The sequence below is a fragment of the Chanos chanos genome, chromosome 5 (assembly GCF_902362185.1).
Source record: "Chanos chanos chromosome 5, fChaCha1.1, whole genome shotgun sequence".
NCBI classification, from domain to species: domain Eukaryota; kingdom Metazoa; phylum Chordata; class Actinopteri; order Gonorynchiformes; family Chanidae; genus Chanos; species Chanos chanos.
This window is the reverse complement of record NC_044499.1, coordinates 13,654,802-13,676,263: the sequence shown is the minus strand read 5'-3', so window position 1 is coordinate 13,676,263 and position 21,462 is coordinate 13,654,802. Positions and strand designations below refer to the sequence as shown.

Sequence of the window (21,462 nt, the reverse complement as noted above, 5' to 3'; positions counted from 1 at the left end):
TCCCTCGAGTCCCTTCAGTAAACTGACAGGAAATACATTTCTTCCACAGAGCATTCAGCCAAGTGGACCGAGTCCCTGGGATTCTTCCTCAGCTGTTATTTTTAGCTTTAGCTTTGTGTCACTAAGGATCCCGTAAATCCTATCCCCCTTAACATTATCCAAAATTTGTCTCTCTCTCTCTCACAGACACACACACACACACACACACACAAACATAAAAATTTTTTTAGCGGTTTTAGTGGATCGCACTGTACTTAAAGAAACGTGGTAACATCGTCATGTCTCAGGCTAATCTGACGGGGACATAGCTGCCTATGAAACACAAATCTCAGTGGATATGAGCCATATCAAAACCATTAAACGTGTTAATGATATTGAACTCATACCTGTCACTGTGGGGCCTATGTGTTTATTGGAAATTTTAGATCTAAGCCCCAACATTTATATGATATGTAGGCATGAAAAAAACAAAAACAAAAACAAATAACAGAGAGATAAATGTCAGGACACACATAGGTCTATAAATATAGAATTCCGCTCACTAGTGCTTGGCAGTTATTTACGGAAGAGGACAGCTATGTCTCTTGTGAAATCCCGTCTAGTTTAAGAACCTTGATTGCAAAGCCTATTGCTGCAGCCAAACTGAAGTATTTTTCTCCACAAAAACACTAAAGATTAGCTCTCAGAATCCCGTAAATGCTATGATAATCTCCCGAGAACAATCCATGGCAGCTTTAAGTAGATCTGATTGCTACCAGATTTTACTCTTTGTCAACAGATTCAAACATACCACATATCTTTGGTAGCAAAACAAAACTAAAGTTGAAAAAAACAATTGTAAATTACAAAATAAAAAAGTGAAAAGAGTAGAAAACCAGTAAAGACCGCAGAGCAAATAAAACCATGAAATGGACTCATTAGAGCTTACATTCACACAGCTGTCCAGAGAAAAGAGCCTTTGCTGTTACTGCACACACACAGTCGTGTTAAAGTCTAACCATTAAAGACCAAGTAGAGCAGCTACACATATAGAATAAAAAGTGTGGAACAAACAAGTCATCTACAACCTATGCATGAGGTAAATTTAGACACCTGCAAAAACAGCATCAACATAAACACATTCTTATAGGGGCCCAGCATACAGTTACATATTGTCTCAAACAAGGCTGGAAATCCCCAATCTAACGACCGGTAATCAGATTATTTTGATGGAAAGCGATCTGTGTTCAGCTGTACACTGATACTCCCCTCTAGAGGTGAGAGAACAGAGAGGAACCCTGTGGACATTTCCTCTGAGCTCTTTTGTCGGTTTTGCCCTGGCTCTGCTTACCTCCACCGCGCAGGTGTAGTCTGAACCGTCCAGCAGGGTGACTTTACACTGCATCTTCTTCACAGTCCTGTTGTTTCTCAGTGGGGACTTTGAGAGTTTACCGCTGAGAGACTTCTGGGATGTCCGGCTGTCTTCACGCTGCCTGGAGTCTGCTCTGATGCCCTCAGACGTCTCCTCTCTACCCTGAATCAGACAAAGGTCGCAGAGGTCATCTTACAGACATAGGGTTTACAGAAGAATACAATGTTCTGAACCGGTGAGCACATCTGATATCTACGGTATAAAACCTGGATGCACGTTATAAAGATATGCATGACTTACAGGAGCATAAAAAAAGTTACAAAATGCGCAAACCATTAGATGTCGAACCATACGACATATCAAATCTTTTTACGCAACATTATCTTGATACTCTTTCTGCAACCGCTGTGCTGTTGATGTCCTGTGCCGTGAAATTATATCAGTGCTACAAAGTGCACTCGCATATTACTGAGAGAGCATCTTACACCCCCTCACAAAGCTCAGCTAGTTACATAACACAACCCTCATGACATTTCAAAGGGAGATGAGTTATCACAGTTCAATTATCATTCTCAGTCTGCAATTTCATAGATTTTATCAGATGCAAAAAGCAGATGAGGCAACATCTTTTCACAAGGTATGACGTACATAAGTATTTTCAAGGAAATTAATTAAGGAACACCTTAGAGGGTCAAAAAGGAGCAGCACCATTTTAAAAATCCAATTTTCCAACTAACTGAGACACACACGAAAAAGGCTTGCAGGATGTATTAACGAACTAAAAGAAAAAAAAAAAGCATTGACAAGCTACAGTTTAATATTTCCAGAACATGAATCCAAACAATAGCCTGTTTGCTTATTCTAACATTTGTTTTCAAAGGTTCAGTACCCGAATGAACTGAATAAAACAATAAAATCAAATACAGGATAAGTTAATCTGTGACATTAAAATTTATTACAATGGAATATACAGAGTGGAACAAACAGAGACAAATAAACAAAGTTAATGTCAACATTTGCTCTCATGTTTTCCAGCTGAAGCTGGTTGAACGCCAGTTGGCAGGCTCTGTTGTTGAGTATCACTCCTCAGCACTAATGTGTACACCCCTAAACACCACTGGATACCATCTTAATACCTCTCTTAACCTTACTCCTTCCAATAGAGGTGTCGATCAGCTAACATCATTACCGTGAATAACCACACAAACAACAACAGAGCACAAAACGTTCAGACGCTAACACTCGACACTGCCGCATGCAGAGATGATTGCTTTATGGTACAAAATGTTGTTTTTAAACACATTGTTACCAAAATTGATAATGACTCCAAGCTAGACATGGACTCCTCACAACAGCTGCCTCCACTAAAAGTTACGATTTTCTGCATTCCTTTCATTGCCATCACACAGGGAAACTAAATTAAATCGATATAATTTTTGGCGTACTTTGGTATACTTTGTACGTAAAGCAGCTGCTTTAAATTTGCTGTAAACTTGAGAGATACACTATGATATGTAAGTACTTGAGTGTATGCTTTAGTTCAGTGTTTGAAAGAATCCTTTATGTCATATCATTATCCCCTGTAATACATTTAAGCCTCTGAACTAATAACGGTCCTGTTGATTTGAAGTGGTCTGGGAGCTTTATTTTCTTAACATTTCCTGGGATTTAATAACCATCATTTCTGGGTCTCCCGCTCGTATACGGAAAAGTGAGCTCTCTCATAAAGAGCGAGATGGCAGTGAAAATCTGAGATGAACTGAATGGAATGTTTCCACATATCAGATTTTTATCAGCCCATCACTGGCTCCATAATAAACTATTTTAATTTCAAAAATTAAAGAACACTTGCCAGCGTAAACACATAAATAAATGAAGAAATGAATGAATGAAGAAATGAACGAATAAATCCCCCACAAAGACATTTAAAAGCGTATAAGAAGGTAAAATGAGTGTAGTTTTAGGATTACGTTTCTCAATTCCTCTCACTTTACTAACAGATGCTAAGTATTCAATGTACCCAACTTTAGTATGCTGTCCCAAACATTTCATTCTTAACAGGTCAGTATGCAATGCATTTGACACGAATGATTACGCAGAATGTGATTCAGTGAAGACACAGTTCACAAACTTAACCCCATGCAGAGCAGACTCAGACATCTGCAGACTGCCTGATGACAGTGCGAATTCTTAAACTTTGGAACTGCGTGGGCTGATTACCTATTGTGTACAATCAGCACTCTTATTCATAATTTTAAATGCACTCAGTTGTACTTTTAAGTAATGGCAGATTTTGTGCTAATGACTACATTCCGCTTAAAAGCGTTTCTTATGACAGTGCTTTATGACAGAGATGACCATATGCCTTGGCACAAAGCTGAGGCTTTTCTGGTTTAATACGTACCAGCTGTAACTCAGACTTCTGTGATCTAGTCTATAGTATATTAGGGGAAAAGTCACCTATTCCTACATCTTGAACAAAGATATGTCATAAATCATGATCAAGATGTAAAAACAGTTTGCACAGAACTGTTCACACAGGTTTTCAACAGGTTTACACAGAACCGTCACTGTTCTGTTACTGTACACGTTTAACATATATGTAAGAAAATGCAGGCTCATTTCAGAACACGACTACAATAACTGACGCTTGAATGGAGCTGGATAAGCCTTATCGGATTCTTATGGAAGATGGATATTGCATAATCATCACTGTATATGACTAGGCTGTGCCATAAGCTCACCTGGTCCTGTCTGGCTGCAGTGCTGTGTGCGGAAGTCGTGGGAAACTCCTGCTTACTAGAATGACTCCCCTTCAACTCCTTCTGCTGTTGCTTCTGCTGCTGTTTCTTTTGCTTAGGCTCTGAGTCCAAGCCTGCTTCAGTCGTCATGGCAAATCACACTGCGACAAAAAGAGAAAGACTTTCATTTCCTGTCACTTTTCTTTCTTTTTTTTTTTTTTGGACAAATGACACCGCGGTAATTAAACAGTCCGCTTTTAACAGGGACCCGATTAAAAAAAATATTTGCTCCGTTACGCCACTGGTTGCAGCGCTTGGCATTTTATTACACCAACAAACTAAGAGGCCATTATTCACAAACAGTCTAAATCATTTTTGACATCTTTTTGAATGAAAACACCTGTAAGCCTCGAGTTTCAGGAAATGAAAACCTAACTCTTCAACTCTTCTAAGGAAAATCCAGACCCGATCGCATCCAGTTAACGGTCGGAGGGAGAAAATGTTTGAGTCAGTGGGTAGTCAGGGCTCTAGACTAGAAGTTTGGGCATCTGGACACTGTTGGCAGCCTGTCAGAAATGACCAAAGCTTCTCACTCACACGGCTCTATTTATAGTTCAGTATTTACTCAGGGGTGCGTGAGTTTAGGACAAGACCACAGCTTTCCCGAGAACTGTACTATGTCGGGCTTCCAGGACTACACCAGGAATGCCAGCGGAAGACCAAGACACATCTAACTCTTTTGTGCTGCCAAGTATTGGTCAGATGTTTGACCCGACAATAATGTACAGAAGTCAAAAGGTCATCTACGGAGGAATAAAAGCAGGCCTGACAAAAGTCATCATTATATCTTGCCTGACACCTTTTAATCTAATGAACGAGTTCAGCCATTCACTTTCATCCTGCAACATCCTTCTCCCTTCCCAATCTGACTGAATGCAGCAAAAAAAAAATCATGATTAAATAACTATTTTAAAAAAGAGTGCTACTTGAAAGCGCACAGAGAAAAAAAAAAAGCAGCAGAGAAATGGAAATGAATGAATGATTTTCTCACATTTATGTAACCTCTTTTCCCTGCCTGTTAATTGGTCATTGTTTATGAACATTGCAAGTATAAAATCAATCTGAAAACTCATTACGGGCAGACAGCACAGGACTACTGATGTGCTCACATAAAGTAAAAGGTTATTTGTCAAATGAATTGCCAGACTTGTCAGCCAAATGAATAGTCAAGGTCTTCAATTCATTCTGTTCTAAACGTCCTCCCACTGAGGGCTGAAATCAGGCGGCCTTTTCACCTCACCACATAATCACTGGCTAATTTCTACCTGTGAAACATGAATGGACTTTCTTCAGCATAGAAAAGACATTCAACAACAGAAACAACATTCAACGGGACTTATGGAGTCAAGGGTATAAACTGTGTACCCAGGTCATAGAGTCTATTCTCATGATTTGACCCTCTGTGACTGCTGGAAATTACTGAGTGGGTTTTGACCCCACAACCCTTCACTCAGGCAGATTTTCCTTAAAAACCATAACAGGTTAGAATTTAGACAGGTCATTACTACGATTCATGTCATCTCTCTAACAGGCACAGTGTGCTGTCACTTATTCACCTGAGAGTAGTCACAGTGATGCAACAGCAGGACAGTCACCAAGAGTATAACAGGGACAAGATCCCATGTGATGCAGTGACTGTAGAAAAGGACTAGAAGATGAAGCAAGGCACATTTTGTGAAATCCTCTCTCACTCAGTGGAATAGCTCTTGAATGTAGGTCATATTTATCTACAGGCAAACGGCCAGGGGTAGCATGTCAGTGAGAATATATATGGACAAGCTCATTCCACAGACACATAGGAATATATTGTATGGGGCATTATCAATCCTGGGAGGGGTGGACCAAAGAAAATGACTATTTTGTCCATTTCGCTTTCCAAAACCTCAGAAACGCAAACTTTTCCATAAAACCAAGTCAGATCAGTATCTGGCACTTATAAATGTAAATGCAAGCAGAAAGCAAAAAAAAAAAATTATTTAAAAAAAAAACTTTTTTTTTTGCTTAACCATTTTTTGAGGTGTGAGTAATCTATTTTTGTTTAAGTGACATACCAGAGACTCAAGACGATCAAGTGTTGTTATGGCAACCAAATCTGGTTTTGTGCTAGAGTTACTGACCTCAACACTACTGCACCTCAAAGATACACAAGCGCACGAGTGAGAAAGAAATCAATCAATCAATCAATAATGCAATGTCTTTCCTTCTAATATATTATTACATCATACAATGCCATATACTGCAAGTTTCAATGTTACACCAAGTGGTGATGAAATCCACTACTGGAATGAGACCAGGCAGGAGCGAGGCAAAAGAGAGAAACAGACGGAGAGAGAAAGAGAGAGAGAGAGAGAGAGAGAGAGAGATAAAGCCATCTGTGCTTTGGCATTTCCCAGAATCCTCTAGATGTGATGGGGGAGGGGGCAGCACAGCTGGTCCAGTACATGAGAGTATGCGACCTCCCAGCTTAGTGATGTGTCACAAAGGTGAAACTTCAGCTTCTGCCGACGCGTTGTGTCCCAGGCCACACGCCTCTGGACAACGGACAGGTTTTTTTTTTTTTTTTTATCATCCTGCTTCATAACCACAGTAACCGGGGACACAGCTGTCACACTGATTATGATCCTTCTGCAAAAGCACTGATAGAGCCAACACTCACACACTGTCACAGGACAGCGCTCTTACTGAAACACTGAGGTTTTCATCAGCGCTACAGACGATGAACTGATTCATTTACACGTCCACAGTCCTGTTATATGTCCCTCCAGTTAACAATGCACCATTTTGAAACTCATTTTCTGACAACAGAAAATTTTACTGTTACATCTGACCCATCCATTTTTGCTCAATTCGCCTTTAAACATACGACTCAATTAATCAATAAAACGTCACACACTCCAGTTTTACTAAAGATTAGAATCACGCACGTTCACTGATACAGAGTATTTTACATAGTGCTTCGATGTCAGTATAACTGATTTGCCAACAGATTAATGCATATAGCAATATCAATTAAAATGTAAATGCACTGAAAATCAAACTGAATAAAAACCGTTCTGAATTTAAAAATTTAAGTAATTATTTAACGGATAATGTGATAAATTTTAAATTGCTTAACAAATTTTCCAAATTTCTTCTTAAACAGTGAAAAAAATCATCTTTTTTTGAGTGACCGAATGACTTGTGAATTTGAAGCCTGAGCTTGGTGGCTCTCTGCCAAAGCACTCTGGATGTGTGTGTGTGTGTGTGTGTGACTCTGACATGTTAAAAACTGTCATGTCAGCTAAATATATAAATGTAAATGAGCTACAGTACTAACTTAACTAATTAACATAACATGGTAATTTCAAGATGGACTGAAATGATATACATGACTCCCATACACTATAAAATTTCTTGAGATTTTACATATGAGTCATACTTACCACGCTACCAAAGTAATGAGCAGTAGGCTAATGACCCAATCGTGTACCTTTCACAACTTTTGCAAATACCGAGCAGCACAGAATACTGAGGTGACCCAATTTCACTCAGTTTCCTCAAAATACTTGAAGAAACTCATTTGGTTTTATAATGTTCTGCTCTCTCTAATCAAACACAGTTACTCCTTCTGACACATTTACTCACACCGCCTCTAACCAGTCAAAGTTTACCTCTAACTGTGTATTATCTGACCTAACCTCCATTAGCTTGATATGACAGCGTACTTCCAGAGTACTGTCTGAGACAAACTCCATCAGGCATGAGAAGCAGTAAAAAAAAAAAAAAAAAGGAGGTGGATCAAAGACACGTGTGTGCCCACGGCTCTGCCGTACGCTGGCGCCGACAAGGTCTCAGCACAGAATGATTTCTGAACTTGTTATCCATCTACTATGGAGAGGGTTGAAAGGTCACTTTGTGACTGTACCACCCCACTGTAAGGATATTCAGCTGTTCCCCAGGTCGCTGAAATGATAGGACATCTGTGTCAGCAGTGGTGATCACAGACTTAAACGCACATTACTCACTCTGACACGGCTTCTGGATGTGGATTTCCTGTTCATACTGACAGCATCCAGACAGACAACCATCCTCAGCAGAGTGAAATCATATGCTCTGTGTGAGTGTGTGTGCGAGTGTGTGTGTGTTTTTGTGTTTTGGCCCACGTCCAGCACTGTGATCACTTAAACAGATACTGCGCTGTCAACACGCAGGGCTCTCCTGATGACACTTTTCCAAAGACAAACACCATAACAGCAACGCAACATCTCTGTCCTTTTTTCAAATATCCTGAATAATACAGGTATAATATGGCAAAATATCCATTCTCGTAAGACAAATTCAATCACAAGTAATACTAACCCCTACCCCATCTGTATTTCAACCACTCACACCTGACACAATAACCCCCTAGCATTTCAGCAAGTACAGAGGTTGATTGATTTCAGGCAAATTAAACATTAGCCAGCGGGCTAATATATCTGTTCACATTTCCAGCTGAGCCAAGGTAATTTCATCTCACAATTTAGCCAGAGGGGGTCTTCAGGACCCTCTTAAGGTAAAGGACAGACAATTAGCCAGATGGGCAAAGGCAGATGATTTTACAGCCAACGGGGGCAAGAGCAGAGCCAAAACTACAGCCAAAGGGATATGATTTCAGTCAAACAATGTGCAAACTGAGGAAAGTGGAAAGATGAGAATTTTGTTCCTTTCAGTTTTCATTTCCTCACAGTGCAACACACCTCAGCCTAAATTTGGCTGTCCTCTGTCTATTCACTAGAAATTTACCTGTCATTTGAAACAAATTACTGAGTCAATCTGACAAGGCCTGGGCTATTTTCCACATTCAAAAGTCACAAGATGTAAATTAGCATCTGGGTGAATCAGTTAAGATGTTTTCAAACTTGTTTAATGTGATGCTGAGAGAATGTAGCTAAATTCCTACACTGATTTACTCAGCTCCAAAGTGACAACTATTTCAAATGAAAACACTTCTGTGGACAGTGCTCAAAACGGCCTATGTCTTAAGAGCAAAGTAATCTAGTCCCTACTTCATATCAGTCTTACTCTACATCATAGTACCTTTCCCAAATACTTAAGCATAACACCCACACACACACACACACACAGGCCCTGCAAGAGAGAGTCACAAACAAAACAGCAATCTTATTTGACAGCCTTATCGAATATCTGAAAGAACAGAAAAATTATGTGGCGTTGATGTCTGACCATTTTAGAGCTGAGATAGGGGCATTAATCAAGTACAGATGGGTTAAACCTTCTTAAAAGCTTAAAGGCCTTGCTAATCACTAAACCACTTGTGACTCAATACCCTGCAATACCTGTTACCTCTTAATGTTGTGTACATGTAAGTCTTGTGTTATGTGATTTGATAACTTCTGTTGTGTTCTAAAAGTCTCCTCAGTGAGCCTACATTTTAATCCGCTGATATCTGTGCCCTCTGAAAAACAAATTTAGAGATTTACGGCTTGCTGTTTACTGCCCTTAGTGTTACAAAAACAGACTCAATGTTGATTCTTTGAAGGTAATAAAACTGCATTGCTACAGGTATGATATTTATTTATGTGTGTGAGGCGCTGCAAAACCAGAACCAGCCATGTGGCAGGCAAACACAGCAAGGGTGATACGATACGTTCTCTACACTGGGTTACTATCAAAACACTGATTTACTGTCCACCACACTTACAGTGCTTTACATATGAGAGAAATGTATGTAATGACTACACTTAAGCTCATCGCGCAGTACGTTTACACATCATTCTTAAAACACACCAGGATCTTTTGTGTTTACCAATAAATCGTTAATTTGACATTCTCTCTCAAATATGACACAATGTCTCAACATCTAACCGCGAGGGAAACCAATGTGCACATCGAGGCTAGTCACGTGAGTCAACAGCAAAACATGGCTCTGCCGATACTCGTAGTTACGTTTAACACAATTTGAGGCGATTTTCACAGCTTTCTCCTCCTGTTTGCATATCTGCAGAATAAGCAGTAAATTCCATAGCGCACCGACATATGAAAGAAAACAGTGGGGAGGAAATCCCCCCCAAGTCATTCGTTGCTGCTTGGACGCCCAAATAAATAGCGCCTAAAAATGTAAGCGGGTCGGATACATATTCAACGTTGATGCTTGAGCATTACTGTAACCTTTTGTAATATAAGTCAACAAGGATGATCAAAAGAATATCGAGAACACAGCGGGATAAATGAGAACAAATTTCCGTTTAAGCAAGTCAAAGATTTTCGCTGGCTACAAACGGTTTCGATTTTAAAAGACGAAAGACAATCTATCAACACAGTTCTCTTTCCGAATTATACATCGTTAAAAGAAAACGGAATCTTAACAGCAACGTTTTAAAAAAAACAGATATTATGTTGACATTACCGGATATGCCGACTCTCCTGTGCTTGACGAAGCACGGCTCACTGGTACTAGAGCTACTGACAGTGTGTGGCAAACCTGCGTTTGAGACCCCGCTTCCATCCAGCTTGCCAAACCTCCGGCTTACAGCATTCTGGGATAGCTGCCGTCTGTAGAACAGCCAATGCAAGCTTGCACTACACACTACACAGGCAAAGGGAGATCAAATAGGCGCCTGATGCCCACCCAAACCTGTGAAAACGCTGTAGTTCGCAGTTAACGGTTTCACAGATTAAATGCTCTGCATAGGGTAAAAAGATGTGTTCTCATGAAAGCTGCCAACCTTTAGTCAATACTATGTTTCGGCTCTATTAGACATGTAATTTTGAACGTTTGAACCTGAGCGAGAGCGAATTGGGGCTTCGATTGTTAAATCGACTGAGAAGTTTTCACATTTTGTTGCAGAAAACAAATGTACTGAGATATGAAAACTAATTACAGTCGCAACCCAGACTATATATCTGAAACTGAACTTCCAAATGAGTATGACTCTTATCTCATACTAATCACTCATAATAAACATTAAGTAGGCTGCTTCTGAGGCTTGCATTCTAATATATATTCACTATGATATATATCTTTGACAATGGATTAAAATTTCATTGGATGTGCATTTATAATGACAATATAATAAATACATATTGCTCAGATTAAACGGCTGTTAAAAGCTCAGTAATACGGTAAACCTTCTCATGTCTGAGAAAACATCAGTATTATATTTAAAAGATTACATTGGTGGGCCTATACTGAATGATCATTTGCTACATACACACATTCTAGGTCACTGAACATTAAACAGCAGAGATGAGCAAGGGAAGTAGAATGGGGGAGGATTTATGACCAGTTTTTAAAGCTGAGGAAAAGACTATTCTTTCCTCCATGGCTCTAAAAATGCATACGTAAGCATAATCTGTCTTGAATGAATCATATGCATGCTCTATCAAACAGACATTCTCAGGCATGTGTGTGTGTACACACATACACACAAACACACACAAACACACACACAGACAGACACACATACACACAGACAGACAGACACACACACACACACAGACATACATCCACACAGACACACACACACAGACACACACACACACAGACACACACACACACACACACATACACACACACACATACACACACACACACAGACACACACACACAGACACACACACACAATCTTAATTAAGTGTTTCAGTCATTCTCTGGTGGGATTTGAGGGACATGCCTGCTGTTTCACAGTGGGGAATATAAACCTCCTTTTCTGGGTCACTACGCCTACCCTTAACGTTAATTTCATCTAATTGCTCCCGACTGTGCCTGTTTCTTTAATGTATATATAGTGCACTAATGAGAGAGTTGTTCTGTGGCACTACGCAACATCTTCCAGATTTACACTTGTAACAGATGCATATATCCATGGTGCACATATGTTGTCTAAAACAAACTACACTCCTACAAACACATACAAAAATAGAACCCCAGTGTATGTGTGTAGATTCTGATCTCTGTTCAGTTCAGTTATTTAGGCCTTTGGTTCAGACTACAGGTGTCTGTGAGCTAAACTACCCATTTGAACTCTGAGGATACTGAGATTATGTATCCTATTATGAGTAACAGATATGTTAGTGAAGTCTTGATTGGACAAATACTCTGGAGTTTGGGGATAGGGTGGTATGAATAACTGAAAGCCTGTTGCCATCTCAAACTATGCACAGAATATGTTTGCAGAAATGCTATGCCTGATATGCAACAGCATGTTTTAAAATAGCACCTCAAATGAGAGGAGCTTTTCATGTTTCACATGACACTGGGCAGTCTGTCTGTCTGTCAGCACAAAAGCACAGGCCAGTCTAAAAAGCCCTGGGCTTGACATCTGAATCATCCTTTTTCGCTCCACAAGGGGGAAAAAATAACTTTCACAACGTCACGTTGACATTGTGTTTCTGGACACTGGATACATCAAATGCTATGAAAAGAAGCCAAAATGTCTAGACTGCCTCATGACATACAGTGGAGGGAGACCTGAAATGTTTTTCCAATCACCTTCTCTTCCCACACACAGGGGTTTTTTTTTTGGTCTTCAAAGCTAAGTCCCAACAAAACCTAAAGGAGTGATTCATGTTCTGGAATATATCACAGAAACAGAAACCTACACCGCTCTGCAGGAAACGATTTGCAAATGTTCCCTCCATTTGCTTTGACCGAGGAGCTGAAAACATGTTCCCAACAAGTACAGTACAGTGTTCTTGGAATGTTAAAAAGTGAACTGTCAGTAAATAGAGCAATCACTTTATTACAAACGCTAAAATTCTCTCTGAAAGTAAATGGTTAATCACTTTACCTTCAAGTTTAGTAAAAAAAAAGAAAAAGAAAAAAAAAAGAAAGTCAATGTACCTTCACCCAGTTATTACTCAAGGAAACTCTTGCTAGTCAGCAGAATGAGTAATAGTAGGCATCAGCTGATCTGTGTGCTCCTGGCACTTTCAGTTCTACTGCCTTTCTGGTATCTTTTTAGTCTCAAGTCTCTGACAGTTTAGTGAATAGATGGCTGACCTACAGTTCAGTTAAAACACGACCTTCAGTTGGACCAACTCTTTCCACTGTATGTACTGATGAAAATCTTGCAGACGATAACTCATTAAGTCATCCAGATAGTGAGAAAATGCATTCATAATGTGAACACATAGTGAAGACAGAGGGTGAGCAGGAGGGAAAGAAAACAGTATGTCTTACACTGTAGACTTAGAGTGTGAACTTTAGTTTGTTGGTCTACTATTGTTTCACCTCTTTGTGTTTACATACCATTAAAGTTTGTGGTGAACTGGTAATTACACACAAAGAACTCGGATTCAAGGTAACTGACACTGGAATCTCTAAAAGGATAGCTGAGAAATCTCATCAATGCACTGTTGACAATTGAACAGTGAAACTCTAGCCAAATGTGTGGCAAGCTGCCAGTGTCGTTGTAAGAATACGAGCTGAGGCTTGCCTGAAACCCGTTCTCTTCGCCTGAAGCCCCTGACCAAAAAAAAAAAAAAACCTTTTACCCTCAGAGGGTTTACAGACAGGTCCTGTCGACTGAAATTACAACTGAAGTGCTTACAGAGCTCGGCACCTGCCAACAGAAACTCCCATGCTGCTCATTTACTATTATTCCAGTAATTCTTTCTCATCTCTTAGTGAAAATAATTGCCAGAGCTCAGACAAATAAGTGGACAGGCCAACTGCAATGCCTCGCAAGAGAAAATTCTTCTTCTTCTTCTTCTTTTTTTTTTCAAAAGGATTGCAGTGCATGTTATATCATCTTCCAGGTAAGTAATAAAACAGCAGATAAGGATAGATAAAGGACAAATCTGATCTTCTCTTAGGGCATCACCACATGTGCCACTTATCTTCAGTCCAGGTTTCAGCGTTCGGGATGCACCTCATAAAGGACATGGTGCTTCCTAACCTTTGGACGCTAGTTACGACAGTACTCTGCATGCTGGAGATTAGACAGAGACAGTTACAGACTATAGTAAGGACAATGCACGCTGATTGACTTCCCATTGATAACTGGAGCGTACATCAGGCTGACAGTAGCCATAAAGCCTCACTTGGTCTCAGAGGATGTTTCACAGATAATGTGAGATAACGTAACAAAGGTTTGGGGAAGGATCAAACTTCAGAGTAGACTCAGTTGTTCAGATGGACCAACAGTAAAAGACTATGAAGAAGTATCTTTAATGGCAGCAAAACACCGTATGTTTCTGATTTAAAAAAAAAAAAAAAAAACAGTTGTGTGCACAGCGCATGCAGGTGATCATAAAATAACAATACCAAAAACCTTTGAAAATGAAATACCACATGTGAAATCCTAATCATAACTTACTATAGGACTGAATGTTCAGGAAAGACTGTGACTGTCACTCAGATACGTGACATACTTGAGATGAGGCAGTTACATAACTGTTAATTATATAAACAATACCTGACTTCAGCAGAGTCTACTTAATACATCTGTCAGAGTTTTAACCCAACAGTGGACTGTTTCACTCGGGCCGAAAAAGGCGAATTATTTCAATATTTCAAGTACAACAGATATTATTAATTCAACTATAATACATCAGTCACTCTTATTCCAATAACCTGATGAAGAATAATCTGTCTTAATGCATTAAAAGACTTCATGAAACACTTAACTCACTTCATTTCTGTCCACACACTGGATATTTCATAAGTACACGCATTGATCATAAAAATTCTTTTGTCAATTGAACTGAATAGGAACTGTCATAATCCCACAGTGATTTCACATCTCTCTGTGCCATTTCAAGACTTGACATCAGTACAATGGTTAGGGTGTTTCATATACAGACTCATCTCCTTAGCTCCTGACTTCATCAGGGCAAACACAGACAGACAGACACAGACACACACACCTACACAGACACACACAAAGACACAGACACACACACACACACGCACTTTCTTTGAAATGCTTTTCAAGAAAGACCAGTGTGTTGCAGCCCACGTCTCTTCACTATAAATACTCTAAGATAACTGAGGTACCATCCAAGTGACATTGCTTTATATGGCAAAGAAAGATCATGCCATTCCTTAGAGCTCACGCAGGGCAGCGTGATAACCCAATGTTCACGTGTTTATCAATGCTATTGGGAGATGTCTAACCATAGCTCTTATCTAAATTGTGAGATGGGCTTTAGCTTTACCGGGTAATAAGTTCACGTGTCTCTCAACAGAACTACGCAAACTCAGTGGGTGGGAAAAGTGCACACTTAGCACAGACTCCAGCCAAAGCGGACAAAGTCTTTCATATGACGAAACTAGGCTTTGCATTGTCAGCAATTAAGAACACACACCGAATCCAGAAGATGTCTCAACTCAAATCTGTAACAGTCAAGAATGCACACTGTACACATCTTCAACCTTTGATCTGTGCCTTATCATTTGTCTCGTGATAAACAGACAGAAACGTTCTAACACTTCTCTCACATGACCTTCCTTCCTTCAGCTTATAAAATTCAACATCCCCCTTGGACAGAGTTTATCCTGGGTGCAAATGTCCTAGTGAAACAGTTCAAAACTGGTATTTTTTACCATTCATTTTCTTTTAAGAACAGCAGACAAAGGGGTGTCTCAGAATTTTACTTGACCTTGTAATGTTTTATTCAATATGACACGAATGTCAAGATTATTCAGTTGTTCTCAGAGCCAACCTTCTCAAAAACTTAAAATTTAAAATTGACAAAATATGCAGACAGAACAACAGAGCAATCAGTTAAGAAATAGCAGCCAATCAACAAACGTGCAATAGATCCATTTGACTTTAAACCAAGACAGTCCAGCTGCTGGTCGTAATCAGAGACACAATCACACTACCCTGAAATGCAAGTAAAGTCAGGATGTAACTCAGTGCTGGTTCAATTCTTTGAGAACAAGTAAACAAACATTATTAGGCACAGACATTCTGTATTCGGATGAATGCACAAACAAACGAGTAACCTAATTCTGTATCAAGCTGCTACAGTTTAAAACCCTCCAAAAAACCCCAAAAAACAAGCAATGCATGTGCTAACCCCAAACAACCTCCTACATAGGAAGGATATGAAACCTTTAGACAACCAGGATTCATTTCCTCTTTCCAAACTAGCTGTATTCACAAGTCTTGTCTTATAATGAGTCACAGAGTAATGATTAAGAGCATACAAACACATCTCAGCAATCTTAGCCAAGAAGTCTTTGAAGCCTCTGAAGGTTTCCCCCCGTAATACGCATTTCATACACGTTTTTAATGTTGAGTTGGAATTCCATACCATAAATATTTATAAATTGTCCACCATATCTACGATGTGTATAAACATGTCCACACAACAGACAACAGGCTAAAGCGGTGAAGATAAATGGTTTCCGACGTCAGACAAATGACTTTGACATGACTCCAGCCTTCAATAAATCAGCCACTGTAGGTTTGGCACAGACGCGTTGCACATACCATAAATATCGCAAAAAGAGATTATTCTATATTTTAAAATAAACGCTACATATGCACACAGACCACATAATAACACATGGTGAAATAGCTAGAATATCTTTCTTTAAAACAAATTAACTTACCGTTGTTGTACCCAAGGACGCGATGAGAAATTTCATCATAAACATCGGGATTGTCCCAGTAAAGTTCCACAAAAGACAGCAAACGAGGAAGGGAAAAAAACCATTTAATGCAGGCCTATACTCTAAAAGCGCATTTGTGCACACTTCTAAACGATGGCATCCATGTCAGCTGATTGTCAAACAATGAATGAGAGAGAACTTTTCTCAAAGTAAAGTTGCCTACTCTAAAATAAGCTTATTTAGAGGTTTACAGGGATCAGTGATTAAAAGGAAAATTTTACAAGATGTTTCCATTTCTACAACAACACTCTCACATGACATTTTTATAGAATAAGCAAACTCTAAATTTGCAGAAAAACATCACCTGACTGAAGCCCGCTGTCTAGCCTCCAGAATCTCCAGATTACCCTTTTCAAATGTCAACAAACACTACGCATTTCACCGACGACCAACGCGATACTTCCGGCAGCACACCTCCAAGATGAAAGCTAAAAAGCCCTTTTCACCTGCAGTGATTCCACTTTCATCTGAACGGAAAACAAGCGAACCCTAGTCTCCGCCTCCTTCGTGTTGAATTGGATACCTCTCCCTCTTAGGCACACCCAGGAGAGTTAACCGCACCCCAGAATGACAAACCTGTTGATTTATAGACCACGTGAGAACACAGAAACTCACGAAGGTAATTTCTTACATAAACCACTTGCCGTTTGCAGTGTAATTTCGTAAGATCATTTCATCACACAGACCACCACATTCAAAGATACATTGTTACTGTCTCGTAGTTATATTCCGTGCCTCCTGTTTCTGCGCAGGGAAAGACTTGTTAGTCTCTTTCATCATCCTGAATACGCCTTATCGATAATGGTCACCCGGTGATAATGTTATTACTGCTTTGATGTGTCATTAAGAGCCATTATTCACTTGTTTTTAACTATACTATTATTTGCGTGCGTGCGTGCGTGCATGCGTGTGGGCGTGAATGATTGGACTGAGTTATCCCACAGGTAAATTTTGAATCTTGTGTAGATTTGTGGAGTTAACACAGAGCACCAAGCTATTCAATGTAATGTTAGTATTTCTCAAACAAAATAACTGACACGTGAACCTCTCCCAGACACTCTGTTTACTCATTTTAATCTCCATGCCTCTGCATAAATTAGAGTTGATATTCCTTTTACATTTAAATGATAATATTTGCGTGTCAGTGAGGCTACTATTACCAATTATCTATATCCTCAGCAAATGAGTCTGTGTATATATTCTTGCAGTTGGAGAAAATCTAAGCTTACTGGTAGAGAGAAAGTGCAAGTGATAAATAACTCGCATACTTAGCAGTAGAAACAAAGCTCAATGTTAGATCATTTAGATCATGTCCTTACAGTGCCATCTGCTGACTGATGAATGAATCTGCAGTACAATAATTGACCTCAGAGCGGCAGCATATACCTGGTTACTAATTAATGAACTTAGCGGTGTATAACGCTAACAGTCCATTCCATGAGCTGTGAACCAGTATGAGAGAGCAGTCCGACGATTCACCAAAATAATAAAACCAAATCCAGGAGTCAATCAACAAGTTTTATTTTTCTTGTACTACTATATGTACATTGTGATGAAATCCATTATTCAGGGGATCTTGACAGACAGTTAAATTTCTACAACAAAACACTTTTTTTTCTGAAAAAAGTCAGTTCAACAATTTTTAACTATTATTCTAATAAACTAGGCTGGCACCTGAGAGTTCAACTAAAGCAGTTATTGCTGTGTAATTTTACAACAACATCTGAATACTACACATACTGTATACTTTAGATTGCATAATTAATTAATCAGATTTTAAATCTTAAAAAAAAGAAAAGAAAAACAACATGACTTTATGTTGTGAATCAGATGCAGATGAGATCTTCTAATCAATGTCTGATCAATGTTTTCTAACCAAATCCCCACAATCAATATTCAAGTCATGCTTGTAACATAATTCTAATCTTCACAGTTCATAAGAAAATGTCTGTGTGGTCATTAATAGCCATCTAAATGCTTCTTCCAGCCAGCTGAATGAAAAATCTTTCATTTATTTGTCAAGCTCTGACAATTCTGATTAGTGTGATAAACATGTTCTAAAAGTGAAAATAATTCCTGATCTAGAAAATGTATGTTTGTCTTGTAGAAGTAATTTTCTATTATAACGCTCACATTAACTTCATATTTACCAGTGGTGAGGTGCTAGACAGAAATTTTACAACGGATCATATGAAGGCACATTTATTTCTACCTAAGTGCTATAGTACAAGACCTGTGTCCAACGCTTGAGGATAGACTGTGACCAGGAGAATTCACATAAAGTACAAAACATGGTCCTATACTAGTGTCTATTAATCCAGTACCAATTAACAGATCTCTGTCATTCCAAATGTGTGTCATACCTGAACCCAGAAAAGGGTAAACTTTTGTTGATTGAAAACTGAAAAACATTTGCTATCCGACCCTCTGATTAAATAACAATGCTTAGCTGCTGCCCCACGTGTCAACTAGTGGTAAAAGAATTCAAGCATTTAATGAAATTCGTCGTTGTCAGGAATGAGGGAGATTTGTAATTCCAATCTGTTCGTACTGTCGTCTCCTACATGTAAGAACACCTGCTGTAAAGATGAGCTCTAAAAGGCCCCCCCGGATAACGCAATCAGTTGTGCATAATATTTCATAAATTCCTAGTTGCCTTCACTTTCATAAAAAAAGAATCAGTCAAAAACATTTCTAACCTATGATATATACAGTGATGACACTGGACAAAATGTCTGTGTAAACCTGGGCGAATGATGATAAGCTCTTGCCAGTTTATCCGTTTATCAGTCATCCCCTCTGACTGGTCACACGCTCAGTGTGCTGCATTGTGCTCCATATCACTGTTGGTTTTCTGTGAGTTGAGAGACAGTGGTTGTGTGTGAGAGTGTGTGTGAGAGTTGGAGAGTATGTTTACACTTGCTGCCTGTCCCATTCCTTCATGCACTGACTGCTCAGTGACTTCTGCTCTGATTACAGTTTCGTCATCAGGAGCTTCGAATGAATCCCCACCTAAATCAGCCAGTTTGATGTAACCTTTACTGCCCGAACGGTCTAACCGCGGACAGCTGAAGCGTCGTGTCCTGTCGTCATGACGACTGACCCCAATGTCTGAGAGGGCATTGAGGGACAGATGTGACCCCATGACTCTGCCTCGTGGAGCTGGTAGGAGCAGCTGGTGGGAGGATCTGGCAACTTCCTGGATTTCTCCAATGCCCTTGGAATTCAGACAGACCAACACGCTTTCCCTGGATACTTCTGCTTTGGTTTCCACATCAGCACTGCAAAGCATCCTGTTCCTCTGAGGTATCGTCTCCTCCTCTTCAGAGATTCGGGATTCTCCCTCCTTCTGTGAATCTCCCTCTTTGTGATCTCTCTCCTCCATCTCTCTGTTGTTGAGTTTAATGACTGGTAAGGTGAAGGTGTTTACGGAGGACGTCACGATGGACCTCGTCTCCCAAAGTTTGGGGACAGGCGTGGGCCCTTCGCTGTGGCTCTGATCCCTGTAGATACTGTAAATAGTGTCGGTGAAGGATTGCCTCTCTCGAGTCCAGCTGCATTTCCTGCCGTATGACAGGCGTCTAAACTGCCCACCCTTACCTGAGGCCGCAGAGGGCCAGGAGCCTCTGGCTACTGTGCTGCTGGTATGAGACCCTGATCTAGCATCCGAACCCCTGGGCTGCATGTAACTAACCAAGCCATTGAGTGGGGAACTGTCTTTGGTGCGCAGGCTGTGTATGTCAATGACTGTTGAGTAGATATCTCTTAGGTTGATGATTTTTGTCTTCTTGTCTCTGTTTTCGTGAAGCACTGCATTTGCACAGATAAAGAGGAAGATACCGATGCCCATGACCAGTGGGCCAAACACTTTCAGCTTGTCTGAGTACAGGTAGCTGGCAAACAAACCCTCAAAGAAACCCACTGTATGTGGGGAGGCCTTGGGACTGGTACCAGTACTGTTGCTATCACTGACACTGGACTTATTTTGTGTCCACAGGTTATTATTGCTTGTGAAGTTGGAAATTCCCTCTGGGTTGTGCTTGTAATAGCCTGTGTGTTTTTCTGCTTGATGTCTCACTGGTAACCATATTTCTGGATTGTCTGTGGTGTCTCTGGGCCAGTATCCCAGTACAGCCATAGCTATGCCCACTAATAAGACCATTACTCCCACTGCAGCCACCAGTCCAGAGATAGAGCACAGCTTCAGTTTTCCTTTCACAACCACAATGTCATTCTTTCTCTTCTTTTTGGGTTTCCTTTTCCTCTTGTTCTCCGCCCGGTTCTTAGACCGTAGCGAATCCTGCCGCCTTGATATCCGCAAGAGCCCGCCAGTAGCTATCATTGCATCTACTGGATCATGAAGCTATCAATCATCCTAAAAGGAGGCGGAAAAAGAAGGAGACACACAGAGAGAGAGAGAGAGAGAGAGAGAGGGAGAGAGAGAGGGAGCGAGAGAAAGAGAGGGAGGGAGAGAGAGAAAGAGAGAGAGAGACAGAGAGAGAGAGACAGAGAGAGGGGGAGGGGAGAGAGAGAGAGAGAGAGAGAGATAATAATTTTGATTAGCTGATACATGGATGCTATATATGGCAGGTCATCTGTTTCAAATGTCATGCCTAAGTTGACATTGTATGTTTCAGAGGGATGTCAGGAGCAGACAGCGACTGTTAGCTTGCTTTGAGAGGTGCTCCACATTTGTAGTTAAA

General features: G+C 40.1%; 2 protein-coding genes across 2 annotated transcripts in view; both read right to left on the bottom strand.

Annotated features, from left to right (window-relative positions):
• The window catches only part of LOC115812188 (band 4.1-like protein 3), a 29,397-nt gene extending 18,836 nt beyond the window's left edge, over positions 1-10,561 (bottom strand). Inside the window, exons 1-3 of the mRNA XM_030774673.1 lie at positions 10,541-10,561; positions 4,096-4,253; positions 1,331-1,513 (exon numbers count right to left, since the gene is read on the bottom strand). Of these exons, the coding sequence (XP_030630533.1) occupies positions 1,331-1,513; positions 4,096-4,242 (330 nt within the window). The 5' untranslated portion in view covers positions 4,243-4,253; positions 10,541-10,561. The remainder of the gene's footprint in view (positions 1-1,330; positions 1,514-4,095; positions 4,254-10,540) is intronic.
• Positions 10,562-17,248: 6,687 nt separating this feature from the next.
• Positions 17,249-21,101, bottom strand: LOC115812187 (transmembrane protein 200C-like). The gene is made up of 2 exons (XM_030774671.1): positions 19,737-21,101; positions 17,249-17,335 (listed from the first exon to the last, which is right to left on the bottom strand). The coding sequence occupies exons 1-2, from the start codon at positions 21,099-21,101 to the stop codon at positions 17,249-17,251; spliced, it is 1,452 nt and encodes a 483-aa protein (XP_030630531.1).
• Between the last annotated feature and the right edge of the window lie 361 nt (positions 21,102-21,462).

Bases quoted from the DNA above. Each gene is read 5' to 3' on its own strand.
- LOC115812187 (XM_030774671.1), bottom strand. From the start codon at position 21,101: ATGATAGCTACTGGCGGGCTCTTGCGGATATCAAGGCGGCAGGATTCG. The intron at 17,336-19,736 runs GTAATCAGAGCA...ATAAATCAACAG, and splicing joins AAGCTCCTGATGACGAAACT to GTTTGTCATTCTGGGGTGCG.